General features: G+C 33.6%; 1 protein-coding gene across 3 annotated transcripts; it reads left to right on the plus strand.

Annotated features, from left to right (window-relative positions):
* Positions 1-24225, plus strand: LOC140663999 (uncharacterized). 3 transcript variants are annotated; one of them, XM_072888651.1, is made up of 9 exons: positions 21-645; positions 1847-2041; positions 2200-2454; positions 2628-2763; positions 2987-3058; positions 14805-14983; positions 15244-15463; positions 15598-15712; positions 16599-24225. In XM_072888651.1, the coding sequence occupies exons 1-9, from the start codon at positions 457-459 to the stop codon at positions 16648-16650; spliced, it is 1413 nt and encodes a 470-aa protein (XP_072744752.1). In that variant the 5' UTR covers positions 21-456; the 3' UTR covers positions 16651-24225. The 3 variants fall into 3 exon arrangements, with proteins under 3 accessions (XP_072744751.1, XP_072744753.1, XP_072744752.1); XM_072888650.1 differs by lacking the exons at positions 14805-14983; positions 15244-15463; positions 15598-15712; positions 16599-24225 and adding an exon at positions 4479-8291 and having other exon boundaries at positions 1-645; XM_072888652.1 differs by lacking the exons at positions 14805-14983; positions 15244-15463; positions 15598-15712; positions 16599-24225 and adding an exon at positions 13347-14055 and having other exon boundaries at positions 8-645.
* The last annotated feature ends 214 nt before the right edge of the window (positions 24226-24439 follow it).

The following is a 24439-nucleotide window of genomic DNA, read 5'->3' on the forward strand; positions in this document are numbered from 1 at the left end:
TAGACAAATTTTAGAATTATTTATAAACTTTCTGATAAATGTATAATCTATTATATATAAATTTATATAAAAAACATTTACCAGTTTTACTTCAATGTGCGTGTGAATTTTACGTCAAAAAGCGTATCCGATCATCTCGCGGGATAGACAGGGACAGATTCAATGGAATTGATGTCGCGAGTATCGAATCATGCTGTTTTCTCGCGCCTCGCGAGAGGCGCGACCGCCGTTCATCGCCTAGAGAATTTTTCTGCCCGACAGCTGGCAACCTGGATATCGATTGTCATTATTTATATCGTACGTTTCCTCTTCAGTCATCGATTCACTCTTTTTACATTTTACATTTTTACAGTAATGAGAGAGTTAAGTTTTTCCCACGGGCGTATGGTACTCTAAGTTAGCCCCCACATGTGTGATCATAGGTGTTGTTGAAGGGGAGTCGAGCGTGTGAAGAGAATGACGGATAGCCAGCAGCAGTTTTGCTTGCGGTGGAATAACTTTCAGGCGAACATCACGAGCCAGTTCGAGGCGCTGCGAGATGACGAGGACTTCGTCGACGTTACCTTCGCGTGCGACGGCAGGCGACTCCAAGCGCACAAGGTCGTCCTTTCCGCGTGCAGCCCTTACTTCAAGGAGCTGTTCAAGGTTAGAAAACCATTTTCTTCTCGCTCCCCACCTTAGACGTAATCCCTCTCCTCCCCGCTTCTATCCTCCCTCCACCTCCTCTACCCCGCATTTCTCAGCCATCTTCCCCCCTTGCGTCCTCCGGCGCGGCAGCCGCCCTCCTTCCCCCCCTCGTCGGCTCTTCGTCCCCCTCTTCGCTCCTCTCTCTCTCTGTCTCTCTGTCTCTGTCTGCCTCCTGTTCGCCCTGTTCTCCCTCTATCCGTGATGCGCGTGTGTGTACGTGTGTACGCGCACGTACATGCATTTTCTTCGTCTCATGTCCCATCTCACGTCTCATCTCACGATGAATAATTCCAAAATTACACAATACCTATTTACGTGACGACCTCTTACGCGTCTTATCTTTTTCGTCGCGCCTCATTTCAAAGTGAGGCGTATATTTGTGCTCGCGGTGTTACGTCATGATATTTGCATGTATTTTTCACCCTCCGCCAACTCCCCCCCTCCCATCCGCCGCCGCCGACGCCGCAGGCTTTCGCGGCCGCGCTGAATAAAATTTGTAATTGCTGACCGGCAATTAACGCGCCGGCGAAGGCTAGCACGGGGGGGGGGGGGAGGTCGATAAATGGACGATGAGCTCGTCCCATACGTTTGTTCAATTAAACGTACTCGCGTTTTATAGATGAAATTATGCAACAATAATCTACTCTGTTATCTCTTGTGCATCTTTTTCAAAAGAGAGATGGGTACGGTTATCTAAATGAGATATTTACAATTAGATATGAATGCTTCCTGTAAAGCAGAAGATAATCATAGTGAATTTTAAAGATATCAATAATTTTATTTTGCACGATTATAGATATCAGAAAATTGAAACGCTGGCAAAATAATTAAATATTTAAAATTGTCATTATGTGTATCATTAATGTTTTTGTTGATTTTGGTCATTTATTATAGATATTACAACCATTTATGAAAGATGGATTGCAAAACAGATATAATTAATTTATCAAGTAGGAAATTATTTATATCATATATAATACATGTTATATTATTAATTATATTATTATATTTCAAAAAAAAGATTTCTCATTTTTTTTATAACTTGTAATTGGTTTCACAATTCTTTCTTTTTGTTTATATAAATATTTGAAAATATAACTTTAATTAATTACTAATAATAAGATATAACTAATAGTATTACATGACATTTATTTTGCAGACAAATCCTTGCAAGCATCCAATAATTTTTATGCGAGATGTTGAATTTGAACATCTACAGTCGCTATTGGAATTTATGTACGCTGGAGAGGTAAACATCTCGCAGGCTGAATTACCTACATTTCTGCGTACTGCTGAATCTCTTCAAATTCGTGGCCTCACTGACTCCCAAAATAATCAGCACAACAATGAAAAGGTTTACATAATATATCTTCTATTGCCATTGTGAACATATGCATATATATATATATATATATATATATATATATATATATATATATATATGAAATATATATGTAATGTAATGTACTAATCAATGTATAATTGTGTAATGTAATTTTTAATAAATTGCAGCATTTGAAGACAAATAACATCCATGCATCAAATGGCCGTGATCTGATCTCACCGAGCTTTGACGATGAACGCAGTAGAACACCACCACCTTCGAGCCCTCCACCACTGAAAAGGCTGTGTAAAAAAAGTGATTCACCTCCAATTTCTAGTCCAACACCCTCTATACCGCCTTGTGCTACCATTGCACCTCGCTCGCGCCCACTTATCGAGCCTCAAGTTCAGCTCGATTGTTATAAAGATCTCGATATTGTTGAGGTATATATTCTTATTTATATTGTAGTGTAGTCAAATATTAACATACACACACGGACGCGCTGGCTTGCTTGTGTACATGTTAATATTATATATATATATATATATATATATATATATATATATATATATATATAGGGATTCTTATTATATTTATCGTTACCTTTTAATTTTAGCCAAAAATAGAATTACCTGAATATGGCAGTGATGACGATTGCTCACCTAAACAGGAAGCTAATACATTACCCAGTGGATTTCTCAGCTTGGATAGTGGTATGGAAGTATTGCCATCTTATCCATCATCTTATCAAGGTATCTTTTTACAAGATATATGTGATCTAAAAAAGTTAAAATTAATATTAATATTAAAATTTGAAATTAAAATTAATATTAAAAATAAAAATTTTATCTCGTATAATTGTTTTGCAATAACTCAATATTCTAAAAGTATATACAGTTTTTTTTTTTTTTTTTTTCAGTCATATAATGTCTATCTTAAACTTTGCTAAAAGTCATATTAACGGTTCTATTTTAGGAAACCAAAATGTAGAAGGAGGAATGCCAGGTCCATCACATGGGGCTACAGAATTAAATCAGGAGCAGCAAGGTGAGTCAAAATTTATTATTTGTTGGTAGTGCGAGCACCATTACAAACAGCAACAACCTAGCCATTACATCACAAATGTCAAATGTGAATAGAAACAAGGAAGCAGAAAGGAATCTTGATGGTTTGAAATGGTAAGCTCGTGTGTAGCTCGGTAGGTCTTGGTAGGCGGTAGGAGACATTTGACACTCGGAGGCTGCAATAGGCCTGAGTCCACAGAGTGCAGTTTGCAGTTAGGCAGCTGTGTTGTATGAACGTTACCGAAATAGCCCGGAAAAACTTGAATCATTAACAATTAAGTCCTGCGTGTACATATTCAAGAAACAACCCCCCATCCCAATATGCTTTATAATCTTTTGTTTTCCTGCTTTACGTATATATTAATGCATATACACATATATGTGTATATTAAAGCATACATACATACATACATACACTGAATTAATCCTAACTCTGGAGAAAAGTGTTTAATATAGAGGATAATTGCTTATTAAAAAGTTAACATTCAGACCAACAAAAATTTTCTTACAATCATTTGTTTTCTCGTTTATTCATTATAAATGTCATGTTTACATACATGTGACAAATTTTCAAATCAGCTTGTACATACTGCTTTGGATTAAATATAATATATGAATATGTTTATGCGATGTCACTTATTTTTTATGTACAATATAATTGCATTAAGGAATTTATTATTAATAAATATTTATTAATAATTAGTATTATTAATAAATAAATAAGTAAAAATATTAAATAATACAAAAAAAATTGTAACAGATTTTAAAGCTTGTAATATTGTGCAATCTTAATGACATGTTGGTTCTCAGTTGTATATAAAATAATTTTAGATCAGTTTAGATCTCTTATTTTAATTATGAAGATAAAACCTGATTAATAAAAGTCTAGATATTTTCTTAGAGTAATTCCTGAATTAAAATTTTTATCATATATTACGACATATAAACCGAATTTGTGTCTACGTGCTAACATATCTAATCTTCTCTACTGAAAATAAAAGTATTTTTCTACATGAAAGAAAAAAATTAATGAAATGTACAATAAAAATGTAAACAAGAGATTTTTACTGGTTCTCATTATTCATCGATTCATGCTTACCATTGTTTTCAAACTATATGTTTTTTCTTACTGCATTACCATTGTTTTGTCTGCCAAACATATTTGACTCATTACATTCTTGCAAGTGATACTCTTGCGGAGGGTACTCTTTTTGTACTGTACCGTGCAGGCAGCAAAAATTGGGTAGCGCTAAAAATAGGGTTGTTTGCTGGTTGTTGCTGTCCTGTGGTGGGTGGTATCATTCTGATATTATACGTGGTGTGAAAAGGCGTGGTGCTATGCTGTGGTAACGTGCAATGCTGTGGGCTGCTACCGGTTAGAGCAAGTTGTGTGTGTGTTGCAGCTGACCTGCGTAAACTGCACTCGCTGGACCCACGCCCCTGTCCTGTGTGCAACCGCATGTACAGTAACTTGTCCAACCTGCGGCAGCACATACGCCTCATCCACAACCCTCAGAGTGTCACTTGCCCTCTATGTAACAAGCCATTCAAGACCAAGCTGTACCTGAAGCGTCACCTGGTCAGTTTCCACGACCTCAGTGTGGCAGACAGGCAACGTCAGGAAGAAATCTACCAACATCAAGTTAAGGTTCAGGTCCAGGGACAGGGACAGGGACAGGGACAAACGCAGGTTCAGGGAGGAACTCAGACTCAAACTCAAACACAAGTTCAGGCTCAAACACAAGCTCAGATTCAAGCTCAGACTCAGGTGGATAATAAGGTGCTTTTAGCAGCTCCTGCCCCACCTTCTCGGGCTGTTACCGAGGAAGGTGGGGCTAGCGGTGGTGGTGGTGGCACCACAGAACCAAAGCTCAGATCGTTTCAGGCACAAGCTGGCGATAATGCTTATTCGGTAGAGGTGGCGCAGATTAGTGATTCAAAGCATTTTGCTAGCGGGATGTTGCAATTCGATGCTACGTATCACTAATGTGTACAGGATGTTTATTTATTTTTTAATCTATTAATATCTTGTGCCCAGTTTGTTGTATCATTTTGTGATATAGTAACAAATCGATTTTATCTTTATTGTTTAGTGAACTTGTGATTCAATAGGGAACGTATCTTCATAGTTGACCGACAAGTAACTAGAAATAACGTTACGACACAAGGCTGATTCCGTATTTAATAATCCAGTCCTGTGCACAGAGGTGTGTATGTGTGTGCACAGGTGTAATTTATAATTTTAAATCTTTTTGAGAAGCGTGTATGCAATTCTTGTCACACAAACACGAATGAAGGACAAGAAGTCAAATATGATTGACGGTCGCGCACTTGATTATTTTCGTCCGTAATAAGACGCCTATAAAGATCATTCGAATGATCATTCATACGAAGGTCGACAGTGTATATAGGTTTGGGAGACTAGTTTACATATAAAGTCCCGTGCCTATTCATCGTAAAGATGAACGCTGATGATGGGGGAGAGAACGACTAAAATGCCGATGGTGGAGCAGCCATCCCACCTCGTACTGATAATTCTGCAGCCGGATACTTGTTGTTTTATTTAATGCTATACAGTGTTATACAGACTACAGATATTTACAACAATATTATATTCTTACAGAGAATTATATTTACTTTATTATTGCAACGCAATGTGCAATGACATAGCTCGTACATGATATATTTTTCACATGCATACATTGCAATATACAGCCAATTGACAGCTCAACAGAGTAATAATATTTATTATTAACAGTTATCAACAAACCGTGATCGCAATAATGCAGCAGATTGAATTTAACAATATATAATAAGAAGAAGGCAATGTCTCTGCTGGTTTCTTATCTCTCTAAGCATGTTCATAGAGGAGTGTTTTTTAAATATTCTATTCTTAGTGATACATATATTTAATGACAATATATACTATCAAGATATTTATTTCACTATTTTTATGTAAAAAGATTATAAATGCTCAATGTCGAACAACGCTTTTAAATGATATTATTTAAGTCGTACATGTTTTTTTAATAGTATATATTCAATTTTTTATTTATATTTATTAACCAAATTAAATTAATATAGTAGTAGTGGATTATCGGTTTCATAGTAATAAAGTTTTCTATGAAACCGATTATTTGTGCACTTATATTTATCAATTTTCAAACACACAAAGAAGTTTTAAAGTATCAACAGACGATAGCATTTTGTGTAAAGTTCATACATGTAACAGTTTTGCGCGAGAAAAACTCTACAGTATATTCTTTACAGAAAGGAAAAAGGCAATAATGTTTTGGCAATAATTTGTATTTTTTAATAATAAGCTTTTATCAGAAATATATCTGATATTTTTCAGATATATTTATATCGTAGCTTCAGCGAGTATATAATCTTAGCTATTTTTGACAATTTTAATAATTATTACTTTTTGTTATAATTTACTTTTATCATCTTTTATTAGAGACATTTAATTTTCAACCTTCTATAAGAGTAAACCAGCATAGATATCTGCCGCACGATTCCATAGCCATAGTACCACACAGTACAACTCAGGATCTTTTATATTATATTTTACAGATGACAATAGTTCCATAAGTACGATTTATAATAGCGATTCTAGGAAAATGGGGCACAGGATATGTCCCCTAGAATCGTAACCATTTAAGTCGTACCATTCATATAAACAGGCTCCTTACCTCACATACAATCAAATTACTAAACAGATGCAGCTATATATTATAATATATTTACATACAATTTACAATAGTACTGGGAAAAGTTGCAACAACTGCAACTATAACACAGATTGCCGATATTATACAAACGGTTTTTATTATCTGTTATTACATTGGTAAGTGATTGCAATGTTTTTTTACACGTTAACAATGTACTACGAATGTACATTCGAGATTTTTCGTTTACGATATGAATGGATGCCCAGCACAACTGACAATTTAATAGTACCGAAATAAGATTAGATTATAAATGTTGCATATCATATTATAATATTGTTATACATTTGCCAAGCAGTGTTACATTCATCAACTCTCAGGCTTTGGATCATATCACAAGGATTTCATTCTGCTTTTCTTGCCAATGCAAAATATAACGTTTCTTATAATGATGCATTTTTCATGTATATATATATATATATATATATATATATATATATATATAGACTGCGATCGAAGGGCAGATTTTTAGCGCTGGAAATATGTTCTGTCCTTGTTCAATTTTCAAATAACAAAGATAGAACGACTTTTAGCGTTAATAGCGTTTACCTGAACGCATTCTATGTATAAGTTCCAATTGTAGAAATCCAGCTACTAAGTTTCACAATGCAGTGTCTTGTAGAATAAGAAATATAAATTTAGTGCATTATTAGTTTTTTATTTTATTTTATTTATTTTTTTTATACACTTTTTGATAGAATTTCATTATTCCACTTTCACTTCGTTTTTTCGCGTAATAATAAGATTTGCAATTGATATTATTTTATAAGAGTCTTGCTACTTTCGATATTTACTTTCAGTCATTTTAGTGTCTATTCGATCCTTTGCCTGAGATCCCATATACTGTGTATATCAGAGTGATGTGTTACAGAATGTCACATAATAGTAAGCATCATTTGACAGGCCGGACTTCGCTGGGCATTAAAAACCGGTTACCTAGCTAAATATCACAATACAATTCCGAACATTCACTGTTATAATTACGATTATATTACAAATTCACAAATGGTGTGTGCAAACATTCCGTAGTTCCGCAACACGGAGACAGCAAAGAGCAAAAAAAAAAAAAAAAGAGAAAAAGAAAAGAAGGAAAATAGAAAACGACAGTTTTATTAATCGATAACAAGCACACTTACAGCTTATAGGAAATAATACTCGAAAAAAAACCCCACAATATTTTAATATTTTTTCTGGGTCTAACGATACACAATTTACTGTAATTTAAATGAAAAGGGATATTGACGACATACATCCTGTGGTCGTAAAAAGTATCTCTTTGTGATGAAAAATACCAACAGTACTTGCCAGTTTTTTCCAAAAGAACTTGATGAGTAGGTACAGAAAAGCTCACTGATAAAGTATCTTTTGTCTGCGATAATAAGTTTTAACTTTATCCTATAAACTGCGATTTTAGCATTTGTATTATGCGTTGTTACAACTATTATTGCTATATTACAATAACTACTCTATCGCTATTATTACCAATCGAATCCTATTATTATCAATACCACACTACTGCTATTATTACTACTACTACTACTATTACTACTTATCTATCTCAGAACTATTACTATTCTCCTACTACAATTAAAACTATTATTACCGTCGTTAATTTAAAACTTAGTACTCATGTATGCGTCCACCGTCTCGAAGATGTTTTATGTTCGAAAAGATATATCTCGGTTTCCCGCGTCGCACGGCTTTCTGGCATGTGCGTCGTCTTTTTTCATCATAAAAACCAGTATCTTTTAGCGCGTTTAATTATGTGTTGTATATATGTAAATTATTATGTAATTTGTATGCGCGTCACATTACAAAAAATAACTCGTATATTCGATCGCTAGTTGTTACTAATATATAGGTGTAGCTATAGGAAATATTACCTTAAATGAAGGTAATATAACATGGTTTCTCGTTTGAACGATGGACATCTTCTTGTGTACGTAGTATTGCGAAGCATACTTCGCATCTGTAATTTGATTTACATTATTTATTCGATCTGAAAATTTTAATCTAGTCAAAACAACATTTTTTATGCAGTTGAGGTAATCTGTATTATTTGTTAGAATCGTAGTATGTCATTATGTGTATATGTCAGTATTAGTTGTAGAAGTAATGTTTGTAATTGAAAAATTTACAGTATTAAAATTCTTTCTTTTTTTTTTTTTTTTTTTTTTACTTAGGAAAATATGTTTTTGAAAATTTTTAAAATAAATTCTGTTTTTTAAGATTATACGTTTCTGATTACAATTATAGATGTATTTTTAATATATTAATGTTATGATTTATAAGGCGAAACAAGCAAATGTGAAAGAATACAGTACTTAATATTTTTAATTATTATCTTGTTGTTATTATTATTTTACGGCTAAAGGTGGAATTGTTAATTTTTAAAATATAGTTTTGATCCTATGTTGAAAGAAAGGAACATATAAATTTGGTGTAAAAATTCTTTGATAGAATTTTTTTGCATGAGATGATAACCATTTGAAAAATAAAAAAAATGATATATGTATATTTTTTAAAAGTATATTAAAAAGTATTACTGTGTAAAATTTTTTAAAAAATATTGTAGCGCAAAAAGAGAGAAGCATCGTTTCTTCGTTCGATTGAGAAACCGAATTTTTTTAACGCAATATATTCTACATAATTTTTTATGTAAATTCTGTTCCCGATCGACATGTCGATCTTTTCCGAGTGTACTTTTTCAAAAAAAATATATAAGCTTAAGATAGTGTTAGATTTTAGTATGCGCGAAAAGCAAAAGTGCGAAATTTTCGATGTAAATAGCGGCAATTTTTCCAATACGACTGCATCGAGAGTACGAATATTTCGCTTCTGAAGTAGTCATCACACGCTAATATTTACGTATGATATTTATTCGAATCATGGCGTATCCGAAGTAAGTTATTCTCTAAATAAACGGGCAGGTCAATAGCGTCTCGTGCTATCCCACATATATTATATAACAGCAATCGTATTGCAAAAAAGTATATATACGACTGATTTTCGATGAGTACGAGTGTGTGTATGTATGTGCGGTATGTACTGTATTAAGGCGTCTAAGAGAGATGAAAGAAAACAGGAAAGTAAAGTACAGCAGCTTGTACTTGGCGAAATTTCTGAGCAGATAATTGATGAGAAAATTTGCTTATTGGCTTCGTGAATGTCTCTCTTTGTCACGCGTGAAGAAAAGAAAATATTGCGCGTGCGAAAGGTAATCTATCGAAGAGTTTCTGATAGAAATTCCAAGACCACTCATAAGGAAAATTAAGTTTACTGTTTAAATTAGTAGAGAGAAGAAACAATTTTTGTTATTTATGTATAATTTTTTAAAATCTCACACGTCAAAGTTCTTCGATTTTTATATTTATTATAATTTATATTAATTTAATTAACTTGATATTTAATTATTTTAGTATTTAATATAATATTTATTTTAATATTTAATATAATATTTAATTTAATAGTTTATATTTAATAATTTAAATTAGAGTTGAGATACAGTAAATGTGTGTGTAATTTTCTTGATTTAGCAAATTTTTATTAGACATCCGGATAGACTTACGATAATGCCATCACTTTAATCATTTTATTTAAGTAGACTACAAGTTTAACATTTGATAATAGAGATGATCTTGTTAGTTTTTATCAGGATACTTGCTAGGCATAGCAATTTTATAGTGACAAAATCGATATAATAAAAAAAAAAATTGATAAAGTGCTCTTTTTAGGCTGAACTGTGGGCTCGATGAAAGTGACTTATTATTGGCTTAATATAAAATATGAAAGAAAGTTGACGGAGGAAAGTATAAGTTCTCTAATTCACGGTATAAGGTATATGTATGTATAAATCTTTTTTTCAACAAGCAATTATCTGGACAGAATGAGCTCTGCATCAAAAAAGAATTTGAATTCATAATGAAATACTTATCAAGAGACGTGTATTTTATTTTCGGCTAACCATAATCTACAATGTTTTCTTCAGATTTGATACGCCACGGTAATTTATTTATTATGCAGCACTGCGTTATATTTAACTGACTAACAGTGAGTGATGGGCGCAAAATAGTATAACAGTATTTGGATACATGTGCAGGCACCTTTTGAAATATATTTAAATTTATTTTTATTTTTTCAGATTTTTAATATTTCTATAGATTTTTTTTATTTCAGTCTCTATTCATAAAGCTTGTGGCTTAATCGATGAATTATGATATTGTATCGCTTGGTGTAATTGTAAGAATATTCTACTGGCGAATATGTAATTGTTATTTCCAATATAAATGGGATAATTAATTTTTAGATTACATATAGACAGACATACGTAGATACGTATATATGTAAGCGACACTTTTTCAGATATTTCTGTGTTTCTCTACGATGAATCTTTTTACTAATATTTATTTTCTTTTAAATAGATTTATCATTTTAATGGAAATGTTTAAACGTTAGTTATATATACTGAAACTACACTCTGTGCGCATGTATCCGAGGCCCAACACTACAAGTAGCTTAAGCTTGCATCGAGTGCGCTTGCAATTTACAGCACATACGCTGCACTTAATTTATCAGAAATTATCTGGAGCAAGACTCTTGAACCTTTGTGCACGATGATGAATACTGCGAACGATTTAATTTTTTTTTTTTTTTTTTTTTTTTTTTTTTTTTTTTAATATTTTCGGAATTGTCGCAACTATTAGTAATCCAACGAGTAATGATCCTCATAGCTATCAAATGAAATTATATAGAAGCTTCCCAGGTAGCAAAAGTAGTTATTTTGACGTCAAAATAACTATTTTTGCTACCTGGGTTTACTTGCATTGTTATTCTTTATGATAGCTTTTATGTTTATTTTTTAGTTTTAACATCGCACGTGTGCGCGAGAGACTGTATACTGAGAAAAAATTGGTTGTACAACTAATTTTGTTTCTCAGTGCAAGAGAAAGAATTAAAATAGATATTCGGAGAATTATAATATTTACAAATGTGATATTCGCGAAGATAAATAGTATTATATGTTGCCGTCCATTCCTTACGTGATAGGTTGATTTATTTCGGCTATTTTTGTACTGTTAATTATTTATAAAACATCTTGACATACATACATGGATTGAATACACATGTTGTTAATTTTATTATCTGGACATGTGTATGGTTTAAAAAGAAATAATCGTTCGCGTGGCAAATATCAAACAGAAAAAAAAAATTATATTACGAGTGGCCGTTCTTTATTGATATGTGAATTAATTGAATTAAACATGAATGAATAGAAAAAGTAATGGAATCGAGCATTTACCTTCGTATAAAAGTAGCGGTATTAATTAGCTGATCTGCTAGCTATTTTATTGCTTGACGAACAAGGAATATTTTTTATTTCGCTGCTACTCTAAACTGACATAAATTTATGTCTTACAAGTGCACAAATGGTTAATTAAAAGGAAGCTTGCAAAGGATCGCGCGGCATTGTCGAGTCGCGCAGCACGTAGAAACCTATACACATATAAACAAACACGTGCGTTAATTTCGCTAGCGACAGATGCATCAATCAAGTAGCCATAGATCTGTAATCAAGTGTGCTTTTTTCCCTCACCTCGCCCCCTCGTCCTCATTCCCACCATTGTTGCGGCGCATAGACGCAACATGCGAGTCTCATTATTTAATTGCATTATCAATGTGCGACGAGATCTTCGTCGTTATACTCGACGGGGTTTCCCGCAAATAACGCGAATACTAAAAAAGCGTAATCCTAATCATAATAGCGACGTTCCTATCTTACGTTCGCGCTTTTGTACGTTCCGACTACGAAAAAGGTACAATTATTATACTAATATCAACTTTTTCGGCTACGAAAAAAACGAATTCCTGTTGCAATCGCGAATACGAGAGACTTTTCGTCTGGCTTAGAGCGCAATATCCCATCATAGCGATTCGTTCTGTATCCGAAATTTTGTCAAACGACACATTTGAATAAAGTAATTCACATTTGTACGGAATATGTATTGTTATTTTTACACGAGACTTTGCGAAAGAACAGCGTAAAATATGTTCCATTAAATCGATCTTAACCATTCCACACCACTGATACTACATATGATAATGCATAAATAATTTTTTAACAGATCATCACACGTTGTAATCGTATGTCGAGATAATCGACGACACATATAGAGGAACATGTTTGAAATAGTATAAATGCACATTAAAATGCAATAACGATGAATATTCCCAGAAAAAAAGTAATTTTTAAGACACTCTCTACCTGGATCTTCAGTTTAAGGGATTTGTATTCTCCAAGCACATCACCTCAAGATATTCTGATATCGTTATTGTCGGGACGATTAGGAAAATCGATCCCCAAACTTAAACAGTCTTAGCAGTGATCGACAAGAGTATGATGAAAAAGGGATGGAGGAAATGTAAAGAGAGAGAGAGAGAAAAGGTGATAGGAGAGGAGGCGGAAAAGGGGAAAAGGGTGATTTTTGACGACGACGGATGGATGGAAAAACTAATCTAGATTGGTCGGCTGGTATGTTGCAGCCGCCGCCGGCTTTGGTACGGAGGGAATCACGGGATCACCACCGTCGTCGTCGTCCTCGACGTCGTTAAAAATATCGAGTATTGTGAGTGCTGTGACCGGCGCCGCAGTCTGCACCTGGCATAGTCCGCGACCTTGTCCGCGCTGCGCCCGCGTCTACAGCAACAACAGTAATCTACGAAGACACCTCAGATCGGCCCATGCGACCGCTCCCGACCTCCTCAAGCTGACGTCGCTGCAACGGAAAAACATGGTGCTGCAGTCTTCTCTGGTTCTCGCTGCCTCCTCTTCTGAGGAAGAAGAGGAGATTGTTGGATCATAATTATGATTCCGTCGAGTCATCGGCATATCAGTCAGACGCCTCACGTTAACGTCTCCACCAGGAGATATCGTTACAACAACGGTCTTGGGATCGTAATATCATGGAGTCAACTTGCACCTTTGTTCCTTCGGCGAAGAGGGATATCGTTAAAATAGACAAAGATAATGAGCAACACCAACGTTTTTGACATTTATATCGTAATATCGATAAAAAGAATTAATAGCTTTGATTGTTGTCGCGTCACCGATAATTGGGAGAGTGCTGTTTCTCTTTCTTCATTGAATTTATTAATTGTAAGAGTTATTATGGGGAAACGGAAAACGATTGCGAGACAATTGTTTTCTTAAAGAGCTAAAGATTGGATTCTATGAACGTTTGAGATTGGAAAATTTGTGCATTTTATTCACGTTCCTCTATATGTATCAAACTGATAAATCGGCGCAATAATTGATTCGTCGATTAAGAAATTGTTTTAATAACAACGTTACCGATATCTTATATACGAAGACAATGTTATTCCAGTGGTTAAAATTTATTGAAAATAATTAATTTTATTTGCACACAATCATTCCTATAATTTTTAAAGTATTATACATCATGAAGTATTATTATAATTTTATTAGTATTAAATCTAAAATAGTTATTTCCAAATTTTTGGAAATATTACGTAGTTTTAAATTGAACGAATATGACTTGTCATTTTTTATAACGAAAAGAAATAAACGTAATCCTTTGAAAAATAACTCGTATACAATATTCAGCTCATTCGAAAAACTTTTATTCTTTGACAATTCTTATTCTGTGTTTTCAAACCATTTAAATAACATATTTCTTGTTTAATTTATTCATATATTATTTAATCATTTAAACATATTATTATTTAGTTATTATTTATCTAATTTATTCACACATATAAATGCATCATTTCCGTATTTTTTGTAAAATAAATATATAATAAGCATTGTTATTATAATAGCAATTATTATGTATAGCAAAGTGTGACGTTTAAAAAAAATATCCCTTGTAAAAATAATTGCACATGGTAACAGGTCAAGTTACATTTCCTCTCCGAGGCTTCTGTGACGCTAAAAAAAAATACAAAATTAAACGCATACCTTTTCACAATTGATGATTACAGCCCGAAGAGTACGTCGCGGTAGACCACGACTCGGAACCAGAGGTGGCAAACATCCATCGCCGTCCGTTCGCAGAAATTCGCCCTCCAGGAGTGACTGGCTACCCTTGGACATGAGAACGACTCCACCAGCCGCGATGCCTGCCTTCCGTGGATTCGAAGAGTCTTCGTCGGATGGTGTGGTCAGTATTGATGAATTTTTTCCATAATGATCGCCCCCTCTCCCTTTATACTTTACACACAAAGCGTATCAGATCTTTTATTCTTTTTTAATGTCTTTGCACGTTTAATTTTTCTATAACACTTTTTTCTAATGAAACTTTCTTTCCTCTCTCTCTCTCTCTCTCTCTCTCTCTCTCTCTCTCTCTCTCTCTCTCTCTCTTTTCTTAAAAATGTGTGAATAATAACAATGTCATAATTTAACATAACATTTCTCTTATAGGTCCACTTAGGTGAGGGCATAGCTGTCTGCGAGGAGCAACTAAGGGCCGTCAAATGGAGTGATTATCGCAAGTTGACACGCGGATTAGCCGCGATATTGTTCAGCCCAACGGAACTGGCGACGTGCTCTGTCACCGGTCAACGTTGGAGCCGCGCCGGCACAGCTACTGAACGTCCTGTCAAACCTGCCCTCGACAAGGCTAAGGTTCAAGCCATTATATGTAAGTATACACGTTGAAGATACTTCGAGGGATACATTAAAAGACGTTCCTTTTTAGCACGTGCATCAAGCACATATTTCTGTAAAGCTTAATTTCCTTGTAAGCTAAATTAGTTTGTATCTTTGCTGTTATAGCTTATGTGACGTCGAGGTTTCCGTCAGTGGACGTTAGCAGCGTGAAACAGGTCTTAGCATATAAATGCAAAGAGAACTCCACCGCTCTCAAGATGAAGTCTATACGATACATATGGTAAGTCTTGGTAAACTCTTGTTATACAGCTATTGACAAATTTATTAGGCATCCTTAAATTTTCCGTATTTCTTAGTGTATAAATACTAAAAAGATTTAAAAAATTTTAAAAACTATCGACAGCACTTTAAAGCTGAAATTTTAAGCTATAAAATGTTTTTTTTTAATTTTTCGTTTGCGATAATTTTTCGCCTAGTATCGACAACATGTTTGAAAAATACAGATTTAGTTTCAAAATTGCAGAGTGTCAAAAATACAATAAAATTTTAAGAAACACAACAATGTTCTTTTTTAAAGTACTAAACAAAGAAAATACAAAATTTTTTAAATTACCGATAGCAACTTTAATGCGTTATCAGTACATTAAAAAATTTTTGTATTTTCCTTGTTTTGTACTTTAAAAAAGAACATTGTTGTGTTTCTTAAAATTTTATTGTATTTTTGGCACTCTGCAACTCGGTAAAAAAATCTCTCTCGAAAAATTTAAGTTCAGTTCTATAAACTATAACGTTTTGCCTGCAAAATCCTTTTTTTTAAACTTTTCTATAATTTTTTTTGACCGTGATACATAATTTTGAAACTAAAGCTGTATTTTGCAGACATGTTGTCGATACTAGGCGAAAGATTATCGCAAACAAAAAATTAAAAAAACATTTTATAGCTTGAGCTTTCAGCTTTAAAGTGCTAGCGATAGTTTTAAAAAATTTTTTAATCTTTTTAGTATTTAGTACACTAAGAAATACGGAAAATTTAAGGATGCCTAATAAATTTGTCAGCGACTGTACTATGACCATTCGCATACACAAAGATAAAGTTTTGTGTATAAAAAAAAAAAATTATAAAGTTCGTTTTTATACTCTCTCTCTCCTTCCGTGTCTGATAACAGCGATAGACAGGATACGGACACGTCACCGCGGGGTGAGTCCGAGGACAAGTGAGAGGGGGTACAGGGTGCGTGCAGGGTGCAGCCCGCCTCTCAGTTCCGTCGCGTCCTCCCGCACCCTCCATCCAATACGGTTTATTCGCCGCAATGCTCGCAGCAAGATCGTGGCGATTATCGTAATAATAATAGTGACAAACAGTGCGTCGACGTGCATCTACGACGCGATCACGAGGAAGGGCACGGAGGTGATTTGTCTCTCGCGTCGTCCGCGCAGGCAGATCTTGAAAAGCTGATGCCTCTGCACACGCTTCACGGCGCATTTCATTCCACCCTACGAACGGCGACGGCTTCATACATTTAATTACTGGCTTAACCAGTTGTACATCGATCGAGAAGATGTAATCCTACAAAGATAGGATGGAATTACAAGAATGGCAGACAAGGTTTGACAAGAAGAGAGCTGAAATATTTCTGATCGTTTCGACGTACGATTTAAACGATATTTCAGGATATTCATTAACTTTCTTTATTTCCTTTTTGCCGTGAAAAATCGTGGAGATTTTAATGGCGGGAATAGTTGATTTTTTTCTGAAACAAAGAAAGATTTATTAACATCCTTACATATACAAAAAAAGAAAAATACAGAAGCGAAGCACAAGTGTGGCATATAAATCTGTTAAGTAGAACGTGTATAACTAGTTCACAAGAAATAAAAGCGTGTTATTTCGAAGGTAGAAGAAAAATTGAAACGGATGAAAACGAGTGATTGCTTGATAAAGTTTTATAACGCAGCAAGATTAACTGTGTTAGATTATGATTAACAGCTTTTCAAAACTTTATAACTTGGAGTAGGATAAAAAAGTCGTCAGTATCGGATTATTACGTTTAGACTACAGTTGATTATGTTCATATTGTGAATTAATCGTAAATTTCCCTATCATCAATTTTTTCCAAATTTCTACTTTTATTTTAATGGCGATTGTGATTACGTAACAGACGAAAGCAGCGTAAGAGAAGAAGTTTATTGGGCATTCAACTGAGTTTATACAATATGGACATTTGATTGTAATTAAAAGTCCTATTACGTTTATAAAAATTTGAGATAACAATGTACGGCGAAGGATTATTACGTGAATGCGTTCTTGCTTGAAAGAAATCATTCCTTCGTATACACGCGTTCTTTCTGTTACCATAGGTGCTTCTAACAAATAATGCATCTCTTTTTGTTTGCGCGATATAATATGGATCTTTCATGCGTATGAAAGGAAGGTACATAGACACACAAAGGCATTGAAAGTCGCGAGTCATGAAGGAACGATTTTGTGCAAGACTGCATTAGGATTTATTTGGTTTCGGCTGTGAGCTACGACCACATGCGAAGGAGGAGATCCGTGTGGTTCTAATGAAAGAGAACGCATCCTTCTAGAGAGAAAGAAGGTGAGTGATAAATAGTGAGAAGGCAATATTATAAAGAAAAATGGAAAAAGAAATATTGTTAAAATATAGCAAGGTCGGACGGACCAGTCCGATCCTACCGGGATACAAGGGTAGACTTTCACATATAGAGTATATGCCTAATATATAAATATAGTATATATAAATAAAAAGTAATATATAAATATATTATAAATACATACATATATATATATATATAGTAATACACATATATGTATTACTATATATATTAAACTATATTATTAACGAAATAGATGAACTTATATATATATATATATATATTATTTGTTGGGAGAACATATTACATATATATATATATTACACATATTTAATATATTTAGGATATTTATTTGTTGATTTGGTGATAAATATATATATATATATACATATATATAATAATAATATATGATTTTTATAAAGGTTCGCGCGCGCGGCATGGAGAGGCCGGCCTATAAAAACGTTTCGAAAAAGAAAACGAAAAAATGAATCACAGCGAAGAATGGACATGAGCGCATACAAATTTTAATGACGATATGTATAATACGAAACGTTTAAAGTGTTCTCGCACAATCGCATCTTACGTCGATCTGATCGTTATCGATAAACAGTTCGATAAGTGCGATTGTGCAAAATCTACCTTCTAAGGCACGGTGATTTTTATTGATTCTCTTCTGGCCTGAAACAGCCTGTTATACTACGATTGCGATTTATTAAGTTACGAAATTGGTCGATTGATTAAGCCCGGTTCAGATTACCTGTTTTTGTTTTATCAAGAGTGAAAGTTAAAAGGAATGTACTCTTAAAACCAGTAATAAGCGACGAGAAAGTATAATTAATTTGAAATTAAGTATCATTATTTCAATAAAATTTCTTAACGAACGGTATTAATATTTAATCGAAGAGGGGGTATTAAACTTAGTATGTGCAAAATGTAGTATGTGATTTATTATTGCTCGTTTACATAATTATAATTAATCAAACACAGAATCTAAAATGAAAAAGTAGTTCTTTTATTACTGGCCTAACTTATAATAGTTGTTACTCATAATATAACGGGAGTTCAATTGATGATATTTGTTTTAATTGTTAAGTTTATTAGTGAAATTGTATTTTATTTACACGGCATAGTCATTTTTTCGTTTAACCATACATGGGCTAAGAAAGGGAAGAAATTATTTAATTTTATATGACTAATGCATTTTAATTTAATATATTATGAGGAGAGAGAGAGAGAGAGAGAGAGAGAGAGAAAGAGGAATATATATCGCTCAGCGAAAGAAAGAGAAAAGTAGGCGAAAAACATTGAATCGGCCTTAATTACCGATACTCACTACAGTCTCTTGCAGAAACCCGTTTGACGTGATTACGCATGTGTATAGATGAATACATATGTTTTCATGCATGCACATCGCGTAACGTGCAATACACTCTACATTCATACGTACGCTCAGTCACGCAGCAAACTCTCGTATTTACGAATTTGCACATTGATGGAACAATAGATGACACTCGTTTTCATTTACGCGCAAAATCAATGCGAAACAAGACAAGCTTTTGACAATTTCCTCGACAATACATTTTGATCTGCGCATTAAGAGGACACCCGCAGTTGCGGGTTGGAAAAAAAAAAAGCATTTTTTGGGGGGAATTTTTTCTGTCAAAACTATTATGTCACTTATTCTAAAATTTTTACACGGTATCAAACAACATTAAAAATATTATCTAGTTCTACTATGGTCTATAGTTTTAATTTAAAATTATATTTCAGAATTTTTTGTGGAAGAATGTCCCATAATGTTCAAGTAATGAGCAATCTCCGAGAGGCACTTCAGTGCTCCGAATAGAGTTAACTGAAATGAACAAACCAAAGAAATTTAATTAGTATATTAGTTTATTTAGTGCTTAATCGAAGCTTTCTTAAATATTCAAAAAACTCCATTTTATAGACATTGATAGAACGATGTTTTTTTGGGTCAAAAAAATAATCGTTCGAATTTTCACTTTGAACTTCCGCCATTTTGTGAAAAATATGAATATTCAAAAAAGCTTCGATTATAGAAAAAAACTAATATACTAACTAAATTTCTTTGGTTTGTTCATATCAGATAATCCTACTCAGAGCTGGAGTGGTCACCGTAAACGAACTTTTTTTAAGAAGTGCCTCTCGGAGATTGCTCGTTACTTGGACACTGTGGGACATTCTTCCACGAAAAAATTCTGAAATATAGTTTTAATGTTGTTTGATACCATGTAGAATTTTTAGAATAAGTGACGCAATAGTTTGGGCAGAAAAAATTCCTTTTCCAAAAAAAAAGCTTTTTTGCCAACCCGCAACTGTGGATGCCCCCTTAATTGAAATAAAATTACGCGATTACTTCAAATTGTGATTGTTGTTGCTAAAAAGACTTTTTTTTTTTAATTACAAGAAATCAATCGCGGATATTTACTTAATATCATTATCGATTATCGGAACATCAATGTACGGATTGTTGTTATTACGTACATCGAAAGTCGTACTTGACAATGGAAAAAATCGCGATCAAATAAATATCAAGTAAATATCAAAACCAGTGCGAAAAAAACGACACAACTCTATAACCTTGATAACATTTCAATTCATTATCGCTTCAGCAATGCCGTTTATTCTTACGATAACGTGTATTTTTATTTTCTTAATTGAAGCTTTTATTCTTCGTATCATTTTTTTGTTTCATAAACACAATATCCTTTTTGCCGATTTCGCGACCAACAGAATCGCAACTTCGTATCTTTACACACGCGCATGCAGAAGACACGCGACAACATAGAGGTATTTACATGCTTAGCGTTTCGACTCTTCGATCGTTTACATAGTCACCCCAGTAGATGACGAGATTGTAAATAGTCACCGAATGTTAATGTACGATAATTACGAGAATGAAAGGAGATGTGAAGAGGAGTTCCTCTCTTTCTCGAGCGGAGCCCCTCGTCTTACTAAGCGCCTACGATTATTGATACGATCGTCGTATCACTCTGAACAGAGAATGGACTGTGCGTGCAAGTTGTAAAGATAGAAATAACTTGTTGCGAGCTGTTCGTTTTGATAGTCGCGCAAAAAATTTTCGGAAATAATTTTAAGAGTCGAATTCACATGCGAGGTGTAGGGGACCTCGGCCAAAAAAAAAAAAAAAAAAAAAAAATATCTTTAACAAAAAGAAAGACAGTGCCAATGCATAGAGGCGTGTGCAAAATTTTCAGAGTCCAATTCTCTTTTCGGATCACGAGAGGGTAGCGTGTGCATACTTATCTGCGTGCTAAGCATACCGTAAGTACTAAACTAGTTTCCAACGAAGAATATTAAAGAAACAGAATCGTTATAACACTTACACGTATAGATAATTCGCGGAATAGATTTAAAAACGAAAAAGGGTATCGCATGATGGAGTTAAATGAATAAAAGAGCGAGAGAGTATGAGCGAAAGTCGCGAAAATGTGTAAGAAAAAGAGAGAGAGAGAGAGAGAGAGAGAGAGAGAGAGAGAGAGAGAGGAAAGGATTGACTGGACAAGTATAACATACTCCATGCCTTATAATAATAGATAATACAAGTATGCGTAAGCATAGATAGATATCTATTTAATTAGCGAATTAATCGTAAGAGCTATAGAGACACCGTATTGTTCTAGCGCACCTGGCGATGGGAACTCTCTCTTAGATTACATATTAAAATGAAACAGCAAAATCTTTATTGGTATCGTAATACCATACGAAGATGAAATAGAGAGAGAGAGAGAAAGAGAGTAAGAAATAGTAGAGCTTTGTGAGATTAACCAATTTTTAGACGGCGTTTTATGAATTCTCCCAGCGCTATGTGCGCGCCTTTGTAGATGACAAAGCGAACGCTAATCGAAATATTTGGGTGAACAAAAGTGCATGATGATCGAAACCAACGGTTCTCTCTTAATTTTTTATGTATTCTCTGCTATATTCTAATTAATTTTATTTTACGTTTACTAATTAGAGACTTTTTCTCAGTCACAATATGTAATATAAACGGAACATAATAATTGGATAAAGAAAGAAAGAAAACAAAAGATTACAAAAATTGGAGGAAAAAAATGTCAAAAATATTGTTATAATATTCGGAGACTTGTTTCATTCATCGTGCGCTTTCGTTTCTTTTAACTGTAGCGAGTAGTGAGCATCCCTAAAAATGTAGTAGGGAAAGTGATGCCGCTAAGTCGAACGATGCTGCGTGATTTGGTGTAGTTTCTAATCACTTTACTACGGACTAACGAAGTAATCTTGGGGAAGGAGGGGAGAGGGAGGGAATCGAATTGAGACATTATATACTTGCACGCTTTGGATCATCTTTGCACTCCCGTTTTATTTTGAGTGTTTGATTGTTTGTCAGTTATTTGCACTTGGAGATCGCGTATTGTATTTTTAAAATTGCATTAAGAGTTAAATATTAAAAAAAAAAAAAAAAAATAGGTGATACTAGTATTTTCAATTAAATCTCTCAAGATCTCCACAATGTGCGACGAATCGGTTTTCTGTCGAATAAAATTTAAATTACAAATCGGTGCAGTGCAAATGTCTCTCTGGATTATACGATTGAATGAGCAATTTAGCAATAAATGTTGGCATTATAATATTTCTTCTGCGTTTACACGCGCAACATCAATTACGAGCAATTTGTCCAAAGATAATCGCAATTTTTACGGTTACCGTGTAACAGAACACATCGAGCGCTTTCTCCCGTAGGTAACGTGTAGTCCCTAGAAGCTGTGAAAACGATAGCGAGAAAATATATCGAGCGTTAATATTTATTTAGATACGCAATTCATGATAGACGGTAAGTCATCCTGGATATGGATGTTTGTTTTTGTCGGCCCTTAATCGTTAAATATTAACCCTAAATGATATACTTTACTTACAGAAGTGTAAAAGAGGCTGGCAGACTTTGCATATATGGTAAAAATGAATTTATATCGTAAATGAAGAATTGTTATAATATTTTTGCGTTTGAACATTAAAATTTTATTTACCTATTTATATATTATTTATGTATTTATATATATGTTTATATGAATACAAGAGAGAGAAGTCAATTGATAAAATCTTTTTCGATGAAAATTTTATGTTTTTTAAGTGAAAAGGGCCGGTCACCGAATCTTCTTACACTGTTTAGGGTTGAAACCCTCGTAGACTATTTCATACTCGTAGCTTTGGCGAACAAGTTTTTGGAAATTCTTTGAAAAACTGCGATATATAATAGCCATATATAACTGTTATTAAAGATTTTTTGTTCAAAGAATTGAAAGTATCTCGAAAGATCCTGCGTTTAAGTTGAACAATTTCTAAAGAGATTTCCAAGAGACTGTTCGTCAGGAAAAGTAGCGTCACGTGGTGTGGTAATACTTTTAATTAGCGGTAAATATTTTATTCATCAATTTAGTTTATGTTTTATAATAGAAATTTTAATTGCGAAAATTATAAACCACGCGAATTATTTTATGCGACAAAATATATTTATAAAAATGATAAATTCAATATAATGTAATATGTTTCTTTTTCTCTTTAAATCGTTTTAATTTAAGAAATTTTACTCCAGGAAATTCCCGGAAAAAAACGTTGGAAACGTTAGTTTTTAATTTTTTTTTTTTTTTTTTTTGCAAACTAATAAGAGACAATTTATTTGACAAATTATATGATACACGTTATATATTTTGAACGTTTTTTTTTTCAGGGATTGCTTTAGTTAGATAAGTGGTGAAAGGTGAATGCGATATATGAACTATAACCCTTAGAGTAACAATAGATTCTGCGATGCAAAACTATTCCGCTGAGCGGCTAGTGAAACATATTTATGCAATAATAGGTTAATAAGTAAGAAATGGGCATGAGAGAATATATTTACGCATAAACGTCTCGAAAGTGTTATTCTAATAGCGATCGAAAACCGTGAACCACGTGACGCAAAGCTTTCCTTGAGATCGTTGGCAATATCGTCGAGGGAATTTCTCAAAGATCGAGACACCTTACTCGATCTTTGTGTAATGATCCCACGATTGTGATACGCTATAATAATCATCAGACTTCTTAATCCGTTAGCGCGGCTTATTGTTCTGATTTGTTGTGTCATTTCGAACTTCTGTGTTATTTTTAATAAATTCATGAATTATTTTGTTTCTACGTCTACCTTTTTATTTCCGTTTGATCCCAGAATTTTCAGTTCCTGTATCTTCTTTTTTTTTTAGCTTTTGTAATTTATATTATGTTATAAAAGTGACTAAATTAACAATAAGCGTGGAGTTGTCTCTCGTAAGTATTAAATTAGATATTGTATAAGGAAGGAAAGATCTATGCAAAATAAGACCAATGGTTTTCTGATTTTTACGAGCTTTAT

The sequence above is a fragment of the Anoplolepis gracilipes genome, chromosome 3 (genome assembly GCF_047496725.1).
Source record: "Anoplolepis gracilipes chromosome 3, ASM4749672v1, whole genome shotgun sequence".
Classification (NCBI taxonomy): domain Eukaryota; kingdom Metazoa; phylum Arthropoda; class Insecta; order Hymenoptera; family Formicidae; genus Anoplolepis; species Anoplolepis gracilipes.

Coding starts and splice junctions, on each gene's coding strand:
- LOC140663999 (XM_072888650.1), top strand. CDS start 457: ATGACGGATAGCCAGCAGCAGTTTTGCTTGCGGTGGAATAACTTTCAG. Junction 2,764..2,986: donor TTATCCATCATCTTATCAAG/GTATCTTTTTAC, acceptor GTTCTATTTTAG/GAAACCAAAATGTAGAAGGA. Junction 3,059..4,478: donor ATTAAATCAGGAGCAGCAAG/GTGAGTCAAAAT, acceptor TGTGTGTTGCAG/CTGACCTGCGTAAACTGCAC.